The sequence below is a fragment of the Rhinolophus hipposideros genome (assembly GCF_964194185.1).
Source record: "Rhinolophus hipposideros genome assembly, chromosome: 15".
NCBI classification, from domain to species: Eukaryota; Metazoa; Chordata; class Mammalia; order Chiroptera; family Rhinolophidae; genus Rhinolophus; species Rhinolophus hipposideros.
The window spans coordinates 63,786,606-63,807,278 of NC_138061.1; the positions used below are offsets into that span (position 1 = coordinate 63,786,606).

The 20,673-nt window shown below is 46.4% G+C and overlaps 1 protein-coding gene across 1 annotated transcript in view; it reads left to right on the forward strand.

Annotated features, from left to right (window-relative positions):
* Window positions 1-20,673, forward strand: part of WDFY4 (WDFY family member 4) — a 307,568-nt gene that overhangs the window by 213,852 nt on the left and 73,043 nt on the right. The window contains exons 44-47 of the mRNA XM_081075021.1: window positions 9,676-9,824; window positions 14,646-14,766; window positions 17,259-17,344; window positions 18,995-19,057. Coding sequence (XP_080931147.1) covers window positions 9,676-9,824; window positions 14,646-14,766; window positions 17,259-17,344; window positions 18,995-19,057 — 419 coding nt within the window. The remainder of the gene's footprint in view (window positions 1-9,675; window positions 9,825-14,645; window positions 14,767-17,258; window positions 17,345-18,994; window positions 19,058-20,673) is intronic.

Below are 20,673 nucleotides of genomic sequence, written 5' to 3' on the forward strand. Positions count from 1 at the left end.
TCTTATGACGACACTGTGTCCTTCTCATACCTGCCTACCCAAGGCTGCTGCGCACAGGGCGCACTTGCAGGAGCCCCTCACCCCTGGCACCGTGCTTTGGCTCGTGCTGGATCATCTGCCTGCGGGGCCCTGCATGCCAGACTCCGTGAAGCTGCTCGTGACGGTTCCCCGTTCTGAGACCTGGGAAACTGGCCTCTCCCTCGTCACTGTCTCCTCTGCCCCCGGCATCACCTCCTACCCTCGCCCTGGCACACGCGCTAACTCCCTACATCACCTCTCTGCCTCTCTCGCTGCACTGATGCTCCTTCATGGAGAAAATTTAAGAAACGGACATTAAAACATATATACGTAATGCATATATACTTATATATATATGTGTATGTTTGTGTGTATGCACTCGTAGTATCCAGCTGCTGAGGGCTAACAGTGGATAACGGTTTGGATATGTCATTTGAATACCTTCATGTAGGTAAATGGCTTTTTGGTAAATGCCTAGTCAACTGAAAGAACAAAAACAAAAAACAGCTGAGATCGATGCTTTCTTACTACAAACACTTTTATTTGCCTTATGCCCTTAAAGGATTATGTAAAACAGTGATTCTCTGTAGGGGGCAACTTTACCCCCCAGGGGACATTTGCCAACATCTGGAGACATTTCAGTTGTTGTGACTTGGGTTCAGGGGTGTTTCTGGGCAGCATCTGGCGGGCAGAGGCCAGGGGTGCTGCCAAGCAGCCTGCGTTACTCAGGACAGTTCTACCCTCTACCAGGGAACAATTATTCAGCCCAAAATGTCCATCATGCCAAGGTGACAAACCCTGATACGAAGGATACGCGTTCAACAGATCTCAGGTCTCAGCCATTCCTTCTCTGACAGGATAAGAAAATGTTGGGTTATTTGTTGTCTCCATATTGATTCTTTTCGTGGTTTTGATAAGAAGACATGGTCTCTTCTTGGCAGTGCTTTGGTTTTATTTAGTGTATTAATTTTCTATTGCTGCCATAACAAATTACCATAAACGCAGTGACTTAAAACTACATGTGTTGATTATCTCAAAAGTCTGAGCATGGTATGGTTCAGCTAGTTCTCTGCTTAGTGTCTGGCAGGGCTAAAGCCAAGGTGTTGACAGGGCTGCATTTCTTTCTAGAGGCTCTAGGAGAGAATTTGTTTCCAAGCTCATTCAGGTGTTGGCAGAATTCAGTTCCATGCTTCTGTAGGACTAAGGTCCCCATTTCTGTAAGTCTTAGCGTCTAGAAACACCCCACATCCCTTGCCTTGTGGACTCCTCCCTCCGTCTTCAAAGCCAGCTACAGCAGATCGAGTCCTTCTCACCCTTCAGACCTCTCCGACCCCCTTCTGTCTCATCTCCCCTCTGCCATAGCCTTTCTCCACCGACTCTTCTACCTTCCTCTTCTGATTCTAAGGGTTCATGTGATTACATTGGATCTACCAGATAATCCACGATAATCTCCCTATTTTCAGATCCATTGATTTATAACTTTGATTTCATCTGCAAAGTCCTTTTAAGCAGTTCCTAGATTAAAGTTTGATGGGATAACCAGGGATGGGGCTCTTGGGACATCTTTAGAATACTTCCTGTCACATTTGGTCACATATGGAGTGTCCATATCCCACGTCCTCTTCCATGTTCTTCTTCTGTGGAAGAAGCTCTTCCAAGGAGAGCTTCTGTAGATGGCCTGATTCCCATGTGCTTCCCAAGGTTTCCCTGGTGGTTCCAGCCCTGATTGGGATAGGCTATGGTCACAGCCAAGAGCTAGTCCCAGCCCCGATCTGGGTAGCAGGCACATGCCCTTGGTACTTGCATTGGTCTCTGAGAGTCTTATTTTTGCTGAGTGTCCATCAGGGCTCTTGTTGGGGGAGCAAGAAGCCCACAGGTGACTGACTTTCCCAGCTCCTGAGACAGGATCTGGAAAAGGTACTTCATCTTTAGTCTTTCTGGGTCTCCATGCCATACAGGAAGCTGTCAGAAACACCACAAGTGGCTTGTTGTGGTAGCAGGGATTGTCAGACTATGCAGACAGGATCGGCAGAATCCAGCAGGGGCTGACAACAGGAGCTGTCCTGGTTCCACTTAGCATTTGGGGTCCCCTTGCCGGCGGGGGGTCCAGCCCAGGGCCTGGGACCCAAATGAGTGCGACTGAGCAGCTGACAGAGCAAGGTGATTCTTTTCCATTGTCTGGACATTTGTTCTTTTAATGCATTGTTTTCATTCCTTTTGTTCTTGTTACCTCTAGTTTCTTGGTAAATTGTAGGAGAGATTCTTTCTGATTCAGCCTGAGTTCCACCAGGGTCAGAGGGATCAAACCACCAGACATACCTGCTCCCTGGAGAAGTAGGTCTGGGAGGAAAGGGCCTGGACCATGGGAGGCAAGCTCCCTGGGTTGGAGTGGGCCGATGCCACCCGCAGAGCCTTGTACAGACCCCACCTACACATAACCACCTCCACCACTTACAGGCCCAGTGACTTTGGGTAAGTAACAGACCCCCTCCTGAGCCTCATTTTCTTCACTTTTACAATGTGGTTATAGTCCTTGACTGATCAGTTCGCAGTGAAGATCCCAGAAGTGCCGTGTGTTTCTGAGCCCAGCGGTAGGGGAGCACTCAGTCGGTTGTATCTTCTGCTGTCACTATGGCCATCGCTCTTCTTTTAATAGTCCCTTAGGATTTGTTCTCTCGCTTCAAAAAGGAGGGGGGTGGGGTATGAACCCTAAGCCATGGCCCCGAGGAAGTGGGAAAGGGCCTGTGCTTGCAAAGATGGAAGGATGCATGCTCTAATTCAAACCTGGCCCCAGCTGACCTCTGGGATTCTTCCACGGGGCAGGAAAGTAGAGTTAGGCAGGTGCTGTGGTGAGTACACCGGTGCAGTGGGAGCCCCAGGGTCTGGCGGGTCTGTTGTCCTGCTGAGATGTGGACGATGAGACAGTGGGTCAGAGTAGAGCCTGTGAGAGACCTGACTTTCTAAATGAAAGCACACCCGCAAGAGGGTGTCGGGGAGGGTGTGCGCCCACGCTCAGGAAACCTGGGAGCACCTGCCTTAAGTGGCCATCACGTAAATTGGGCAGGCCGCCTCATGGGGAGTCCCTGGTTCCTCTTCTCCTGCCATCTCAGAAGCACTTGTCTTTATGGCCTTTGCTGAACACAATCCAGGGGACTCAGGGTATAACTTCCTTCCTGGCTTTGGGATGGCCCATCCCCCTGTCCCCGCAGGAGGGCTCTGCAGGAAGCAGGTGGGCCTGGAGCTCCAGGGTGGCAGCAGCTTCCCTCATTTCTTTGTGTGAACACTGGAGCTCTGATCGCCTCCAGCGATACCTGGGACAGTAATTATTCTGTGCCACCTTTGCGCTGTTGATTAATGATTCCCAGAACCACAAACACATTTCTCTGTAAACAGTTCTGTTTGACGTGAGGAGTGGTTTTTTTAATGCATGTTAATTGTGGGTCTGAGTCAGACACTGTGCTTTTGGGGATGGTCCCTTGTACCCTCCTTGCAGCTGCTCTCAGAAGTGAGGCTTCCGACCCGTCCAAATCAGAACTCAAGTGAGAGTTGTTTTTGCTATTGCTGTTTTCTTTAATGATAATACATTAAAAATGAAACATTCATTATTTTTTATACAAACTCAGTGTAAAATATTAGTTTGACCTCAGTAGAAAAGAATTAGCTCAAAGGGAGTGGTTTTTGCTCTGGCCAGCAGAGAGCAGCGGTAAGCTCTTCCCAGGTATTTTTCAGAGGATGTTGGTAGAAGGTGAAGAAATGTGTTAACCATTCCATGGTAGTACAGCTTCCTGTCTGGATGAGTTGCCACGACTGACTGACTTTCTAAACAGTAGAGCTGCACATGTCATCCCCACTTAACACCTTCTGAGACTCTCTTTGGCATACTCTGTGCATAAGGCCATGCCACAGCTGGCCTAGCCACTTCGCTGGAATTGCCTCCCTCATGCTTACACACACACACACACACACACACACACACACACCTGACTTTATACTCTAATTACACAGAACTACTTATAACCTCCAAACATGTCCAGCTGATCAAGACTTTAGGCCTTGGGATGCTCTGCCCCTGTTTCTAACTTCTTACCTCCTAACCCCAGGCTTATGGTGATGTCACTTCCCTGGGAACCACTTCTCTGATGTCACCTGTGCCTCCTCTCTCACCCCCATCTGGGCCAGGCGCTCCACGCTGTACCCCCAGGTTGCCTGCACCTTCCCTGTCACGCTGTCCCGGGGACAACTAGTCCTCTCCTCTCTCTCCTGTTACACTGTGTGGGACACAGTGTGGGACACAAACTTAACACTCAATACTTATCTGTTAAATGAATCATGAAGAAATGAATGTGTTATGAGCAATATGCTTCATGAGATGAGACCTCATCTTTCATAGACCTGCTGGTGTCCATGGGTCAGTTTCTCAAAGTGCCACCTTTAGATCACCTACATTTGAATCATCTGGGCTGCTTATTAAAATGCCGATTCCACGGCCCTGTGACTGCTGAATGGGAACTTCTGGGGATGTAGCCTGGGGATATGAACTTTCACAAGCATCCAGGTGATTTTCAGGCATACTAATTCTTCGAATAAATAGCTGACATCTATGAGTCCAGGTTTTACAATATTCAGAGCTGCCCCGGCTGGAAACATGCCTCACTTTCAATCAATAGCCAACAAGCAGATCCTTAGTAAATGCGTTTATGCTAGACACTGTGTTTCGAACTGTCTTTGGGACTGGAAAAGCGTTTACTTTACACTGCTGCAGTTTCCATCCTTCTCCATCTGGTCTCCTCCGAGTGGCAGAGAAAGGCTGGGAGGCATGCCTGCTTGCAGTCTTGCTGTGGAAGTGGCACGTGCAGGCAGGCAGGGGGCATTCCTGCTCCTTGTCGCTGCCTAAAAAGATGAGCTGATGGAGAGAGATCCACATATTGTGTTTCTTCTCAGATTTGCCACATTGGTACATAAAAATAGTATCCTCATTTTTCTGTCATACGTTGATTATTAGTGTGACTGAATGCTCCATCTAAAAATGATCAAGGTATTAATAGAAAGAGTAGAAGCCAGACTTCATAGGTAGCCAACATAAGTGTAATTTATATCATCTCCTTCCTTTTTGATACCAATTTCTCAGCAATCTGTTTTGTTTGTTTGTTTGTTTTTTGAAAAATGAACATACTCATTCCATATACCAGTATAACAGAATGTATTGATAATAAGGCCTAGGGGAACAGAAGATGTACAAAAAGGTACTGCGATACATGTGAGTAGGCTTAAGCTTTCTTTGCAGCAGATTTTCCAGAATTATAAGAACTAGCACTGTTCTAGGTAGCGCAGATGACAGCTCTGCATCTCAGTTTTCATGCCATAAAATTAAGGCATTGCACTCAACTGCAGGTGAATTATGTGGGAAAGAACTTCTGAGAGCCTCCAGCTGACCTTCCCCTTGTGCAGACGTGCACACGGAGACCTAACTCCAGGAGGATCTGCTGCCATGGGCTTCCATGGAAGGTGCCAGCACCTCGTTGCCCCTCTAGCTTCAGCCCTGGTATTTTGGGGTTCCCAGATGAACTATTCCTTATACACAGGTCCAGATGTGGCCACATACCTATTCAGGAATGAAAGTATCTCATCTAGCCAATCTTAAAAAAATTGTTTTCATGAAGCAGAAGTTCCACTCTTTCTAAGGTGATCGATAGAATCATGACATGAGAGGTTTCTTAATCACGAGTAAACTTGGGATGGAGCCCTCCCAGCACTGATTTAAATGGAAGAGCAGGTAATAGTTCACTTGGGTTCATTTCTCAGTTTTTAAAATGCCATTCTTTTCTAGCAAAATCAATTTTTGAGCTATTAACCCAGCTCTCACCAGACATTTTTCTTGTGGTTTGGGTTCTTCTGGTCGTTACTTAGTTCTCCCCATAGGAAAGCACCAGGAAATCATGGGAATGTGCTCTAGCCACTGCTGTTGGCACTGCAGAGGTTGGGGGAGGGTGGGGCACCAAGGGGAGTGACAGGTTTAGAGGTACACAGGCCAGGCTGATGTTGCCATGCCACATCTCCCCGGGAAAAGTGTAAACACCCTGGCATAGCTCTCCTTACACTGCTGATGGGAGTGTAAATTGGTGCCACCTTGCAGGACGGCCATCTGGCAATAGTAAGCAGAATTGAAAATGCCCACATCCTGGGCTTGAAATTCTACTTCTAGGAATTTAACCTACAGGTGTACTTATGTGTTTAAAGTGACATATGTACAGGATGGTCACTGAAGCATCACTTATCAAAACGTTTGCAAACAACACTAATCAGTAGTGTTGGTCGAATAACCTGTAGTACATCCATGCAAGGGAGTGGTCTGCTCCTACTAATAAGAGTGATTTGGAAGGGTCTCCAAGATGGGCTGTTAAAGGGACAAACTAGATGCAGAACACTAAATATATGAATATGCTGTTTGTGTAAAAAAAGAGACCATATATAAAACTTGCTTATGTAGGTATTCATAGGATCTCTTGGGAAGAATATATTGTAGGAGAGAAGAAGCTTTTCTTCTACCCTCTTATTAGAGTATCCAGCTAGGCCTGAGAATTGAATTGGAAGAAGACAGATTAGCAAGAGAAAAGCATACAAATTTTATTTTTACGTGTACATGGGAACTTTCACAGGAAAATGAAGACCTCAGAAGTGGTCCGGCTTAACTGAGTAGTAATTGTGAAAAAAAACTAAAATATAGAGGAAGCCTGAAGGAAGATAAGAGTTAGTTTAACAAGTTTTGTTTGTACAGATTTCTCTCTTGGCCTTGAGTCCCCATCTCTGGTGATGAAAATGTTCTTTTCCTCTTGGCATGGGGAGGGCATCTTTCATATGGGAATTTTATCTCTTGCATTCAGGAAGAAAAGGGGAGGCCCAAGTGCCCTTCTTATACCTGCTATTTTTCAAGTGTCTTTAGCTCAAAATAATTCTTATGCCAAGATGGCATATTTTGGGGTGGCATATGTGGTACCCTTCAATACTATAACATGGTAATGGTGGTTGCCTCTTGGCGAGGCTTTTAGGGAAGCTGGGGTACTCAACTCAATTGCCTAAGTCCCAAAGTAGACATTTATCTTCAGTCCTTTATATATATATAAAGGAATATATGTATATATATATATATATATATATATATATATATATATATATATATATATATGATGGGCGTGCCCAAAAGGTACACATTTTAAGAGATGTTATCTATGTATTATTTTTTGAAGTTGAATTGAATTACGGTAGCAATGTGTAGTATGATGTTCACTCAAAAGGTGGCATTAATCAAATGAATGCTAGTGTTATTCATTGCATTACAATTTTAATACAGTTATTTTATTTCTTAAAATGTATATACATTTTTGGCACCCTCTGATATATACATTAGTTTTCCTCGTAGCATTACTGTTACTTCTTGTTTAGATTCAACAACTTCTCCCCTTTCCCTCTGCCACCCTGTGCAAAGCCATCATCCCTCCACAGAACCACTGAAATGGCCACATGACTGATCGCCCTCCTTCCACGCTTGGCTCTCTCCAATCTATTCTCTGCCCCGTAGTCAGTGTCATTTTCTAGAAATGACACCCCCATGGCTTTCTAGAATAAAGCCTAGTGGCCTTACCAAGGCATCTAAGACCTCCCATTATCTGTATATTCCTACTTTCCAATGTCATGTACACCACACCGACCTCTTCTGCTCCCCTTCCTTTTGCTGCCTCCATGCCTCTGGGCTCTGAATGGGCTATTCCCTTTCCCTGAAATGTTTACTCCCAGCTTTGCCATGCCTGCCCAATTTCCGTCCTTCAATTCTCAGGGTTTTCCTAAAATAGTGTCTCCTCAAGTTTCTCTCTGCCTTATCATTACTCTGTTATTTATTTTCTCGCAGCACATATCATGATTTGTAATTATTTATTGGTTGACATGTATGTCTACTATCCATCTTCCCCCACTGGACTTTAAGTCCCATGAGAATAGGGTTGTTTATCTTGTCCCTCCTATCTTGTCCCTCTATCCCCAAAGTGTGAATGAGAGCCTAGCATGTAGTAGGTGCTGAGTCCATAACAGTTGAATTGATGAACGTCTGGATGGGGGAATGCAGTTGGAAATGAGTCCATGTGGAAGGTGGCTCTGAAGGTTTGAGGGCCGGCTCCGAGAGAGGCAGGGAGAGCTAGTTGCCCGCAGCAGGCATGGGTTACAAGAACCAAGACCCTGGGCTCGTCCTTACCTAGGAAAAATAGTTCAGTGATAACCCGTCCTGGATTGTAGTGGCTAATGCTTATCTTAGAACAAACCCTTGGTGAGTCTTGGCCCTCACTTTGACTCATCCCATTTGATACAGGAGTTGGACAATTGGTACCCAGGGCCTGCTTTCCAGGGTTCATCACTTTGGCCTCATCCTTGCTTCCAAAGTGAGCAGGATTGCTGAGCTTCAGTCCCAGGCTCTGCTGCTTATTAGGTGACTGATCTTTGGTGAGATTCTTACCTCTGGGACCTTGCTTTGTTTCATCTCTGAATTAGAGTTGTAAAACATCCCTTGCCCAATTGTAAGGATTTTATTGCTTAATATGTGTAAAATGTTTACAGTAGTCATATGGTAGGCAGTCAAAAAAAATACCAGTTCTTTTTTCATATAACTGGAATTAGCACAGAATGACCCTGAGAAAATGTTGGCCTTGGCCTTACTCTTTGTCCATGTGGGCTCTCCTCATCTAGAATTTATTATTTATTCCCTCCCTCTTTCCTTCAGAAATGTATTCCATGTAAGGACCCACTTAGTCCTTACTTCATGCAGGACTCTGGGTCACACCCAGATACTGTCCCAGGTCAGAATCCATGGAAAGCCAAATATGAGCCCGAGATGGGCACGCAGGAAGCGTACTGGGAGTGAGGGTTACAGGACTGGGCAAAGGAGGGGGTGCAACTCTGACAAAGTCTCAGCAGAGGCTTCCACTGATTCCGTGGATACAGTCTGTTGTTGGGTACAGGCAGCCACTGGGAAGGGGATGTGACCTTGGGCTCGGTGCTCTCCTTCACTGAGGCAGTTCTGGAAAGCTGCTAACATTTCCAGCTGTTGAGAGAATGGACACTTAATTCTGAAAGGAGGGATCTGGGAGGAGCACATGACTCCTCATCACACACCTTGGACTAGCCTTGGTCTTATACACAACAGTACCAGGCTTGAACTTGTGCTTCTAGACAGACCTGGTTCCAGTCCTGGCTCAGCCCCGCTCCAGCTGGTCACTGGACAGGTCCTTGGCCCCTGTCACTGAGGGATGCCTTGTACCTCACAAACATTCCTCACTGTTAGCTATAGAATGTTTACTACAGTTGTGGAGGAGCTTAAGTGAGAGAAAGAATGTCAGTATTCCCAGTACAGCAATAAACATCCGTCTACATGCCTTGGTGTGGGTGTGGGTGGCCTTGGGTAGATGAAATAACTAAAGAGGTGTTGGGTATAGAAGCACCACGTAAACTGTGAAGAGCCATACAGCTCTGGGCAGTGGCTCTGTCATTTTTACAGGGACCTGCTCTCACTTCCGAGTGCCCAGTGGGTGACGGTCCCCACCCTCCTGCCCTCCATAAGAATAATAGACACGCTTTGCTTGCCCATGGTCTGACTCTGGCGCTCTCTTCCTCCAGGTGACACAGAAGTACTCTCTGGTGATCGTGCAGGGCCACCTGGTCTCCGAAGGGCTCCTGCTCTTTGGCCATCAGCACTTCTACATCTGCGAGAACTTCACACTCTCCCCCGTCGGTGATGTCTACTGCACCCGCCACTGCTTATCCAAGTGAGTTCTCCTCTCCCAGCAGATTCGGCCCTGAGCCCCAATCTTCTTCCTCAGTTACCCCACTCCTGCCCCTCCCACCTTGTTCTGGCTGTGGACTTTCGTTTGGGCCTGAAACTGAACCATTAGATAAAGTAGAACAACCCAAGGCATAGGCATCCATGACTGTAGTCCCCCAAAGGTAAAACCTGGAGTGGAACACCATATGGCAGCTCCTCCTGCCTCTGCTGATGGGGAGCACAGCACAGACAAAAGGGGGTCTCCCCTTCGGTTACTTTCGTAATAGCGTCCAGTTCCATGAGCTTACTCACTCAAAACCTTGTTGATCATTCATATGTAATGCATCACGCATCGCCCCTTCACGTCCAGCAGCATAAGCACTTTGTTTTGGAAAGGGGTTGGGGCACACTAGCATCATAGAACTAAATATATGTTATGGGAGGACTCTTGGGCTTTACACTGAAGAGATGGTGAGAGTCTGGTGTGGTAACGGAGGGCTAGTTGGGGAAGTGGGCTAGATCTGGGTGTTAAAGAATGGGTGAGATTTGGGGAGACATTTGAAGAATCATTTGTATACCAACTAACACCAAAGGTCTTTGGCAGGAAATTCTGAGGTATTTTTTTTTAAATCAAATTCATTTGGCTATTTGGGTTCAATCAAGCACTTACTAATTAATTCTCTTGTGTTTATAGAGTACAGCCATTCAAAATTAAATTGACCATGTTCATACTTTTGCTAGAAGTTAAGTTGTCAAGTTGTATTTTTTATTTGATCATTGCTTTTTGTTATTAGTTTCATGTGTACAAAACACTGTAATAGTTAGACATTTATCATTTATACCCCTCACAAAGTGATAACCCTCCTCCCCCAATCTACTGCCCCTCTGACATCGCACACAGCCATTCCATTTCCACTGTCTCTATTCCTAATGCTGTACTCCACTTCTTTATATATAATTATATATATGTAATGTATAAGTTATATATATATATATATAATTATAGTTGACATTCATTATTGATCATTGCTTTTGAAGAAATTTGGATGAAGATTTTTTTCATTCAGAGATAAGCCTTGACTTTCCTCGTTAGCCAAGTCTTAAATGACGACAAGGAAACCTCTTAGCCAGTGGCTCGCAAATCACCTGGAAGGCTCGTGAACACAGGCTCCCGGGACCTGCCCTTACCCCCATTTCTAATTTGGCAGCTCTGTGGTAGGGCCTGAGATTTTAACAAGTTCTCTGATGATGCTGATGCCGGTCTGAGACCACATTTTGAGAACTACTTTTTTAGGCTGTTGACAGAGGAGTTTTTAGGCACTTGCTAATAACTCAGAATTTTAATTCCCAGTTGTCACATCATTTCAAGCCTATGTCCAAAAGCTGGAATTTAAGGAGTGTGGAAGAAGAGATGTCAGCCACTTTCCCTTGATTTAGGTTTGCTTTAAAATGCTTGGCATTTTTCTCTCTGCTAATTTCCATCTTTTATTCATAGCAAACATTCACCTCCGTGCTTTTCCAAGGCAGGAGAAGCATAACGAATACTTGGCACACACATCCCATCTTACTGCTCATGTTTTATTGATTCTGATCAGTATGGACAATGGGTCTGCAGACTTGCCTTTCGGAGAGCTGATGACAGCTTTCCACTCTACCCATATGCATGGCGTCCTGTGTAATGACTCGCACAACCCATTGCTTCACTCTCTACTTCTGGTTTAAATCGAGTTAGTGCTAGATAAGATCTTATTGATCAGCTAAATTGTGCTTATGAGCTGCATCTAATCGTGATCAAATTGACTATATCTGCACTTTTAATAGAAGCCCAGACGTCAGGTTGTATGTACTCACTTGATTGGGAATGACAACGGAGACTTCCCATGTCTGGAAATGTACTTTTCTAGAAAGCATGTAGGAGTATAGTGAGAACAAATTACTACCCTGGAATATCCTTTAGGGATTACACAGGTAATTTTAGTCACCATACCTCAAAGAAGTATGTGTTAACCAGACAGTGCTTCCTCTCTGAGGTCTTGTCTACTGCTCTGAGAAACTTCTGGCATGCACGCAGACGTGCTTTTCAGACATAGGCTATTAGATCATGTCAGATCAATGGGATTAAGTCTTATTTTGACCGTGGAGACTAAGGAAGATATATAAATAAGACAGTTAAAAATAAAGCTAAGTCAACCCTGAAATGTTTCTCCTAAAAGACTGCCATCAAATTGAGTACCGTTGAGCATTAGGTCTTGAAAGAGGCTCTCTGATGTACCATAAAAATATCCCAAATGAAGCTCAAGAACACTGCACATCCTCCAGCAGAGATTGGGCTTTGTGCTTTAGAACTTTCCTCAGAAACTAAGAGCATTTTTAGAAGGTTATATTTTGCTGAATAGGGTGACTGTATTAGGTTGCTAGGGCTGCTGTAACAAAGTACCAAAAGCTAGGTGGCTTTAAAAATCAGAAATGTATTGTCCCAGAGTCCTGGAGGCCAGAAGTCAAATATCAAGGTATGGTGGCCACTCCCTCTCTAGCACTCTAGGGGAGGATCCTTCCTTGCCTCTTCTCGCCTCTGGTGTTTCCCCTCAATCTTTGGTGTTCATTGGCCTCTAGATACGTCACTCAGTCACATGGCCATCTGTTCTCTGTGTGTCTTCACATGATCGCCCCTGTTTGTATCTGACCCTGTGTCCAAGTTTCCTCTTTATATAAAGAGACTAGTCACAGAGGATTAGGGCCATTTTAGTGACCTCATTTTCATTTTATTACCTCTGGTATTGACCTATTTCTAAATTAAGTCTCATTCTGAGGTATTGGGGGTGAGGACTTCCACGTACATCCTTTTGGGGGACACAATTCAACCCATGACAGTGACAGTCCAGCCCACAAGGTATTGCATTTGATTCATTTGGTGGTAATCCAAATCATCCAATTAGCTCTTTGTGATAGGGTGTTTTAGGCAGATAGTTCCTCCATATCAGCAAGCATTTTAAGGCATCTTTTCTCTGCTTAGTTCAATTTGACAAATACTTATTGCAAATCTGCCTTGTCCCATTCACTGTGGGATGAGTCTGGTAAAGAGTTTATGATGTAGTGAATTATCCTGGGTATAAATTCTTGGCGTGAATCCTGATAATAATTGGATATTGGATAATAATAATTGGATACTGGAGTTCCAATTGGATACTGTCATTCTCACTTGATCCGGGATGCTGTTTGACCTAAGCCAAGGGTAGGAACCAGAATCACCTCCAGGACCTCACTGGGAGTCAGAGAAGTTTATGGGAAGCTCAGCTTAGGCCCAGAAGGAGGCGTTAGCAATGAACAAAGGGCTTCAGCCAGTAGGAGGTTTGAATTAAAGCATGTAGATAGAAGCACCCAGAACCAAAGCCCCATTTGTATTGATCAAATCCTCCAGCAACGTGGCTCGGAGCAGGAGACCTGAGAGGATTGTCTTAAGAAGGGGCAAAAGGAGCTTCCAAGGGCTGGCGCCCACATCCTTAAGGCTGGCTGTGCAGGAGGCGAAACAGTCAGCTCAGGCTGGGTCCCGCACAGGTCATCTTCCCTTCTATCCAGCAGTGAATGCGGCATAATGTGCAGGTCCAAACTCTTAGCCCCGCAGATGCGGGGGCACCACCCCGGCCATTGATTGGAGAAGTCCTGCTGGCCTGAGGGAGGGCCTCATCGCTTTCTCAGACGCCTGGCAAGGAGGTCCCGACGTGTGGTCCACCCTGTCAGCTGGCCAGTGAGGGCTGCACTTGGAGTCAGGATGGGAGGAGCTGAAACACAGTTTTCTCACCCTTCCTGCCACCTTGCACCGGTGCGGGGCTCTTTCAGCTCTTTGGTTCTTTGGGTCTGTGGTGGCACATAGGCTTCTTGGAGGAGGAGGTGTTTGGCAGGCCCTGTATCTCTCAGGTCCTAAAAGAGCGTTTTATCAGAATATCTGTGGTCATATACACAATCTAAAATTACCACATAACTCAGATGTTGAGAAATGGAACTGTCCATAACTGAAATCATGTTTATTTCTCAAGTCCCCTTTGCATTGGTGGTGAAAATTTCATCTGGTTACCTGAAGGCATTTCAGTTACATCCAGCATCGAAATTGTTCTCTTTGGTATAAACACTTATTAAATTTACGAGTTTCTCTTTCTGTCTCTCCTGTTCTTCCCAAGGGGAGTCATTCTGACCTCTGGGAGCGGCATCTGGCCTGGACTCAGCTACCATGTCTGGTCCCTGGCTCTGGGCACATGCTATAGGGACCACCGCTGAGGCTGTGGTCATTGTTTCTCAGCCTATCGGCATCTCAGCCCGGCTGGACCACCCTTTGGGGGCTCAGGGATTCTCTGCCACTTTCTCCTGTGCTAGACTAGATGCCTCCCCCATGTGGTGGGCTCCCCCCCAGTCCCCTGAGGCCATGCTGAACACAGGCTTTCTTAAGGAACCTCATCATCTTTCTGCACTATGTTCCAGAGCCTGAAATTTCTCCCAACATGACTAGGGTATCTCTTTCACTCTGCCCCCACCTCCTCAACCCATTTCTGACCACTGTGCCCAGAAAGAGTTCTCATATGCACGCTGTCTGTTCTGGAGGCTGTCCCTTGCCTTGCTGTCCCTCACCTGCTGAGGCTGATGTCCATCCTACTCCCCAGGGCAGGGCTGATGAGGACATGTGCTCAGGGTTTACCAGGTCAGTGGATGCTGGCACCTTGGTCAGTACCCTGACCGTAGCACCCGGAGTCCCAGCAATTCAGGCAGGGCTATGGGACAGGAAGCAACAAGTCTCCCAGCTGCCCTCTCACTGAACATCTTACTTCCCTTACAGCATCAGCGACCCGTTCATGTTCAACCTGTGCAGCAAAGACAGGTCCTGCGACCATTACTCATGCGAGCGCCACAGCTATGGTGAGCTCAGAGAGCTCCGTCAGACCCGCTTCCTCTTGCAGGTATGCCCCAGGGAGGGAGCAATGGTGGGACCATCTCTTCATGGGACACATGGTCCAGGTGCCATCAATGCCCCGTCTAAATGTGAGGGACACAGCTCCGTGAGCCCCTTCATGCCTGTGCATAGCCCAGTGCCTTTGGGACACACCTGTGCATTTTCCAGGCTTGTTGGGCCTGGTCCCCTGGCTCTGAGTTCTTACTTCTCCACTCTCTCCCCAGTCCCTGCCCTCTCTCTCTTATTGTGTCATTTACGATCCAGCCTCTTGGCTTTATTTTTCCCTTGACATGCCCCAGAGCTGCTTTGGGTATTCAGGGATGATGGACAGGGCAGTCCATTGTTTCAGGGCAGAGCTGATGGTAGTTGAGTGCCAGTCTGCCCTCTTCTGACCCCACGGACCCCCTCCGCTGGCTGCAGTCCCTCCCACAGACTCACCTCTCCCTGAGCTCTTGGGAATTCCCTGGGGCAAGTGGTTTAGAGATCTCCCGATTGTCCCTCACACTAGGGTCCCAGAGCGTCGCCCAGCGCCTTTGAGGGCTCACCCAGGTGGTGAGCAGAGCTGATTGCTTTCAGAGGCACCACTCTACTGCCAGCTAGTCACAACCTACCAGCTGCTAGCCTCTGACCCGCTCTCTTCCTCTCTCCACCACACTCCTCTGCTTTTGCCTACACAGGGTTGGCTCTCATTTTGCCTGACCTTACTGTGCTTCTTTACAAGGAGATAAATTAGAAGGGGAGAAGGTGAAAGTCCCTGAACGTTCTGGGCAGTGCAGCCAGCGTGGACCTAGTCCCGACCACGGCTCTGCCACCTTGGCACAACTGGGTACCTCTCCCTCCAGTGGACTGGGACCACATCTTCTCTTTTCCATCAATACATATATAGCACTTAGTGCATTTCTGGGCTTTGTATCAAAAATTATTTTTTATGACTGTATATCAACCTTATCGGTTATATAGAGTAGCAAACAGGTATCAATAAGTGAGCTTCCCCCCAGTAAACGGTGACTGTTTCCAGACGGTTGGCTAGCCTGAGAGTGGGGGCTGGCAGGTGTATGCACAGCCAGGTGTGGCGTAAGAGCTCTGTGAGCAAGGCCCCGTTTGTCCAGCCCGGGTTCTCCCGGGAGAAAGTCTGAGCCTGGGCACGTGAGGTTGCCGAGCAAGCCATACGCTCGGGAGATTGTATGTTCATCATCTATTGGCACATTATTTATATCTCTATTTGTAGAAAACAATCCGAGGCGCTTCTGTGCACCTGTAGAGGAGAGGAGAGGGGGTTGCATTATCATTATAAATACTTTCCCTCTGCTCTGGAGCCCAATGAACTGGACTTTGAGAGCTCACCTCCAGCTAGGTAGAAGCAGGACCTGACCCTTGTTGGAGGCAGCGCCTCATCTCTGCATCTGACCCTGACCCTCCACATTTGTCCTCCATGCCCAGGCCTCTCCCTCCAGCCCTGGCGATTCTCTCCCTGACTCCATCTCATCCCAGATGTGGACTCACTCTGTCCCATTCCAAATCTGTTATTCATATAGTGTGGATTAGAAGGGAGAGAGGGAGGGAGGCAGGAAAGGAAAAAGAAAAAAAATCATGTAGAGTTCATTTCGGCATTAACCCTTGAAACAACGTTGCTGTGTCAGCATGGCCACACCACATGGCTCAGCAAAACGGGCTTAGCAGAGCACCCTGTGCCCACACATCTGTGGACTGGCATGTGATGCTGCCTGATGCGGAGGGGCATCCACCCAACCAGCTCCCCTAGTGTCTCTGGTGAGATGACCCTTTGGTTCAGGAAACCAGCCCCTGGACCTGGAAGTGAAAGTGTCTGAAAGTTTCAATGGGCACTTTCCTCCCTTGGCCTGCTCTTGCTTCCTGCTTCAGCCAAAGGCACTCTGACGTCTGCTGCCCTCTGACACATTCTGCAGAGACCCTGCTCATCTCTGTCACCAAGGGCTTCATATCCCCCTGTGGGAGGTTGGGAAAACTACCCAGGAAGGGTTGCTTGTGTCAACCTGAATGAAGAGATAAACTGAGGCAAGCTTGAATTACCAGGAATTGAGTTTGTCCAGGAATAGCAGAGGAATTTACAATTTGGGAAACGCATGCTGTAGTAAGCTACAGGCCAGATGTGGAAGGTTTGGGGCAGCTGTCTTCATGGGCAAGGAGCACAGAGAGCGAATCCGGCCAGAGTCCCAGCGGTGAGTTCATTGGCTTGACGATGGGAGGGATTCTCAGCGGATTTTCATTGCTCAGGAGGTAGGTCTCCATCTTCTGTAAATCAGGCATTTATGGGAAACTGAGTGTCTCGGTTTTCAAGTTCTGTTCTCCTGAGGGTGCATGCGTGAGATTCTCCATTTCATATCGTCTGGTCCTGTTTTAGATTGAAATCCTTGCACACCTGGCACGGAGACCCACATGACCTACTACCAGTGACTCCGTTGCTGGGGGTGTCTTCGTTCCAGGAAACTTCAGGAGCAGTAAAAGGGTTTCTCTTTATAGGACATTGCCCTGGAGATCTTTTTCCGAAATGGATATTCCAAATTTCTTGTCTTCCACAACAGTGATCGGAGTAAGGTCTTCAAAAGGTAAGGGTTTGAAAATCCTCTTCTAAGGGAGACTGATCATGAGCTGAGTGCAGCTCTGTTCTCAGGAGACTTGTTCTCAACCCACAGTGAGCAGGATTTAGGTTATACAGAAGGAAAAACTTACTGACTCAGAGCTGTTGAATTATGGAACAAACTATAGAGAAAGCTATAGAAACACGTTTTCTTTCTTCTTTTTTCTTTAAATTAAAATTTATTGGGGTGACAATTGTTAGTAAAATTACATAGATTTCAGGTGTACAATTCTTTAATACATTATCTATATCTCATATTGTGTGTTCACCACCCAGAGTCAGTTCAGAAGCATGTTTTCTAAATCCTGGGACAAAAGCTCCATTCCATGGACTGAATTAGTTTAGAACAGTAATGACTTAAGGAAGAAAAAACTGTGCAGACAAAACATATTTAAGAAACTGGCTGTTTAATGGGTCTTCCAGAATTTTCTGGCTTTGATTTTCTATTTTTCCAAGTAATTCTTTTAACTTAATCTTTCTTTTTGATCCCAGTTGCCAATTTCAGTTGTTCTAATTTTATATTTTATTGGAAAGAATTCCAAACACTGATTTCCACTTCTGCATGGAACATCTTTTTTTCTTACAGAGAGAAAGAAGCCTGCTGTTTTAGTTTAACTTCTTTTTCTCCAAATAGATTAATCAATCTAAAAATAATTAAGCGTAGAAAATATTAGTACCAATGGTTATTTATTTTTATTGCAATTTAAGTTATAAATATGAGATTTGTAGAGAATCTAGAAAGGACAGAAGATGAGATAGGTTCCTAGCCATAAGCAGACCACACGGAAGTTGGACCTACTGTGGTGCTGCCTGGTTTCACTTGGGGCTAGAAGTTCTGAGGTGAGATTTGACATCCCGACCTGAATGTCCCCGGTCACTCTGTGCTCAGAGGTTCTAGCCTTGCCTTCCTGTTGGCCCTGACCAGTCCCTGGCACTATGACCAGCTGCTGGGTCCAAAGGGCAGAGCCACAGTGGAGAAAAACAACTCCCACAGAGAGGCTGTTAATGCCAGCTCTGGGCATGTCTCCAGAGACTGTAGAGTCCCTTTGAGGTTCTTCTGAGGACTGCTATTGGATCACCTCCTAAAATTGTCTTTGGGTTCCATTTTAGACCAAAGTAAAGAAGCAGACATGCAATGCTGAACCTCCTATTCATGTTCCCTTGTGATTTCTGGGTATTAAAGTTGTTCACGGTAAATCTAGAAGGCTTCTCCATCTGTGGCTCAGGCAGTGAACGTGGCCTAACCACACCCTCCCCTGCTCAAGGAGCCTACAGTTAAGATCGTATTTGTCCCCAGAGTAAAACAGTGGTTTGTAAAAAAGCTGGCAATGGAGATGTGCAGTACTAGCGCAGAGGAAGTATCTAAACCATGTAGTTTTTATTGTAGCTATTGTTTTATTGTTATGATTGTTGTCATCAAGGCTGGAGTGTGCAATGCCGGAAGGTGCTAAGGGGTGCCTCAGAGATGCACGCAGGTCTGGTGTTCAAGAACTGGGGGCAGGACGGGGCTGGAGAGGCAAGAATGGACCCAGCCTCCCACTTGGCTCTGCAGACATGTTCCTGGTGGTGGAAGAATCTTGCCTGTGCTGATAGAATCATCCTTTCCTTTTTTGTTTAGCTTCTGCTCTTTCCAACCCAGCTTGAAGGGGAAAAGCGTGACGGAGGACCCCCTGAGTCTAAGGTAACGGGGTGGGGAGGAGTCCAGCCGTGCCGTATGGGCATGGTGCTGGCCTCGCTTTGATTGTCTTCATTTGCCTGCTCCTACTGTAAAGTTGTCCTGCCAGGAGCATGTCAGTCTGCCTTCCCCTTTGTTGATGTCTCTTTCCCACCCCATTTCTCCCTCAGCCCGCTCCTGGGGTTCCTTCTGCTAATTATATCTCTACAAACAGCCTGGAAGTCCCACATAGCAGGAAGAAGCCCTGTGCCTGTGGTGGGTGGGGGCAGGTGGCCAAGGAGGTGTCAACCAAGGCCCAGCCTTGGCATCGGGCCTTCAGGCGGGGCTGTGAACAATCGCAGGTCTTTCTTATATGAGACTCTTGGAAAGCTGAGAAGCTGAATTAATGTGTGGTGGTGTGAGAATCAGATTTAATTTATGAGTCGAAGATATGGCATGTCTTTCCCAGGGAATGAAATGCTTACAGCCCTTTCCTAAGTACCCCGTTCACCAGAAGGCCAATTCAGGATCAGTAGGTGCTTTTATTTCCATTAGGAACGAGAGTAGAAGAAGGTAGTTGGTGGTTTTCTCCAGGAGTGTATGGGGATAGGGCAGGCAGGGAAGGATGTCCCCAGGAGTGGTATTCAAAATATTTGTACTGACTATGTAACGGGGACCACCAAGTCATTCAAAATTAGTAGTTTATGTGTGGTGTTTGCTACTAGACAGAGCAACAAGCAAAATACTCAAAATCTTCTCTGTCATTATTGAGTTTACATTTTCATGAGGAAGATAGGAAACAATATAAATGAGTGAAATACAAAGCATATTAGATAATAAGAATAAAAAGCGAACTAGATAGAGGTTGGGGATTGATTTTAGACAGGGTAAGAGAAGTTCTCACCTAAAAGCAATATTTGAATTAAGACTTGAACAGAGTGAGGAAACAAGTGTACAGATAACTGAGAAAGAGCATTTCAGGCTGACGGAAAAACAGAGCAAATGCCCCAGGAGTAGCATGGAGGGCTGGGCTGGGGCCCCGGTGCTTGGGGGCAGGGCGTCAGTGGGAGGAGATAATGGAGCTAGTTCATGTAAGCCTTGGGGGCTAATAGTGGAGTTGGGGTTTCCTTTGAATAATGGGGCATAGTGGAGGAATGGTGTGACTAACGTGTTTTGAAAAGCTTACCTGGCTGCTGTGTAGAGAACAGACCACAGTGGGACAAAGCAGTGCTGGGTGGCTGGTTAGGAGGCTTTGGAATGACCTAGGTGAGAGGTGAGGGCTTGGAACCAGGGGGTGGCCACAAAGACTGTGTGGAATGCTCAGATTACAGACATGTTTTGAAGGTACATCTGATGGGATTTGTTGACAAATCCAGTGTGAGTTCTGTGTGTGAGAGAAAGGACTGAAGGATGAGACCAAGCATTTAGATTTGAGCAATTGGAAAATGAAATGGGGAAGAGCACAGGAGGAACTGCTTTGGGGATGTAGTGATGGCGGGAGCTCAGTTTTGAACGTGGTAACTTTGAGATGCCTGCCAGACATCCAGGTGATGTCATGTCCGCCGCTGCTTATATGGATCTGGAGTTCATGAAGAGGCCCAGGGGAGACGTAAATTTGGAATAGTATCTAAAGCATGAGACTG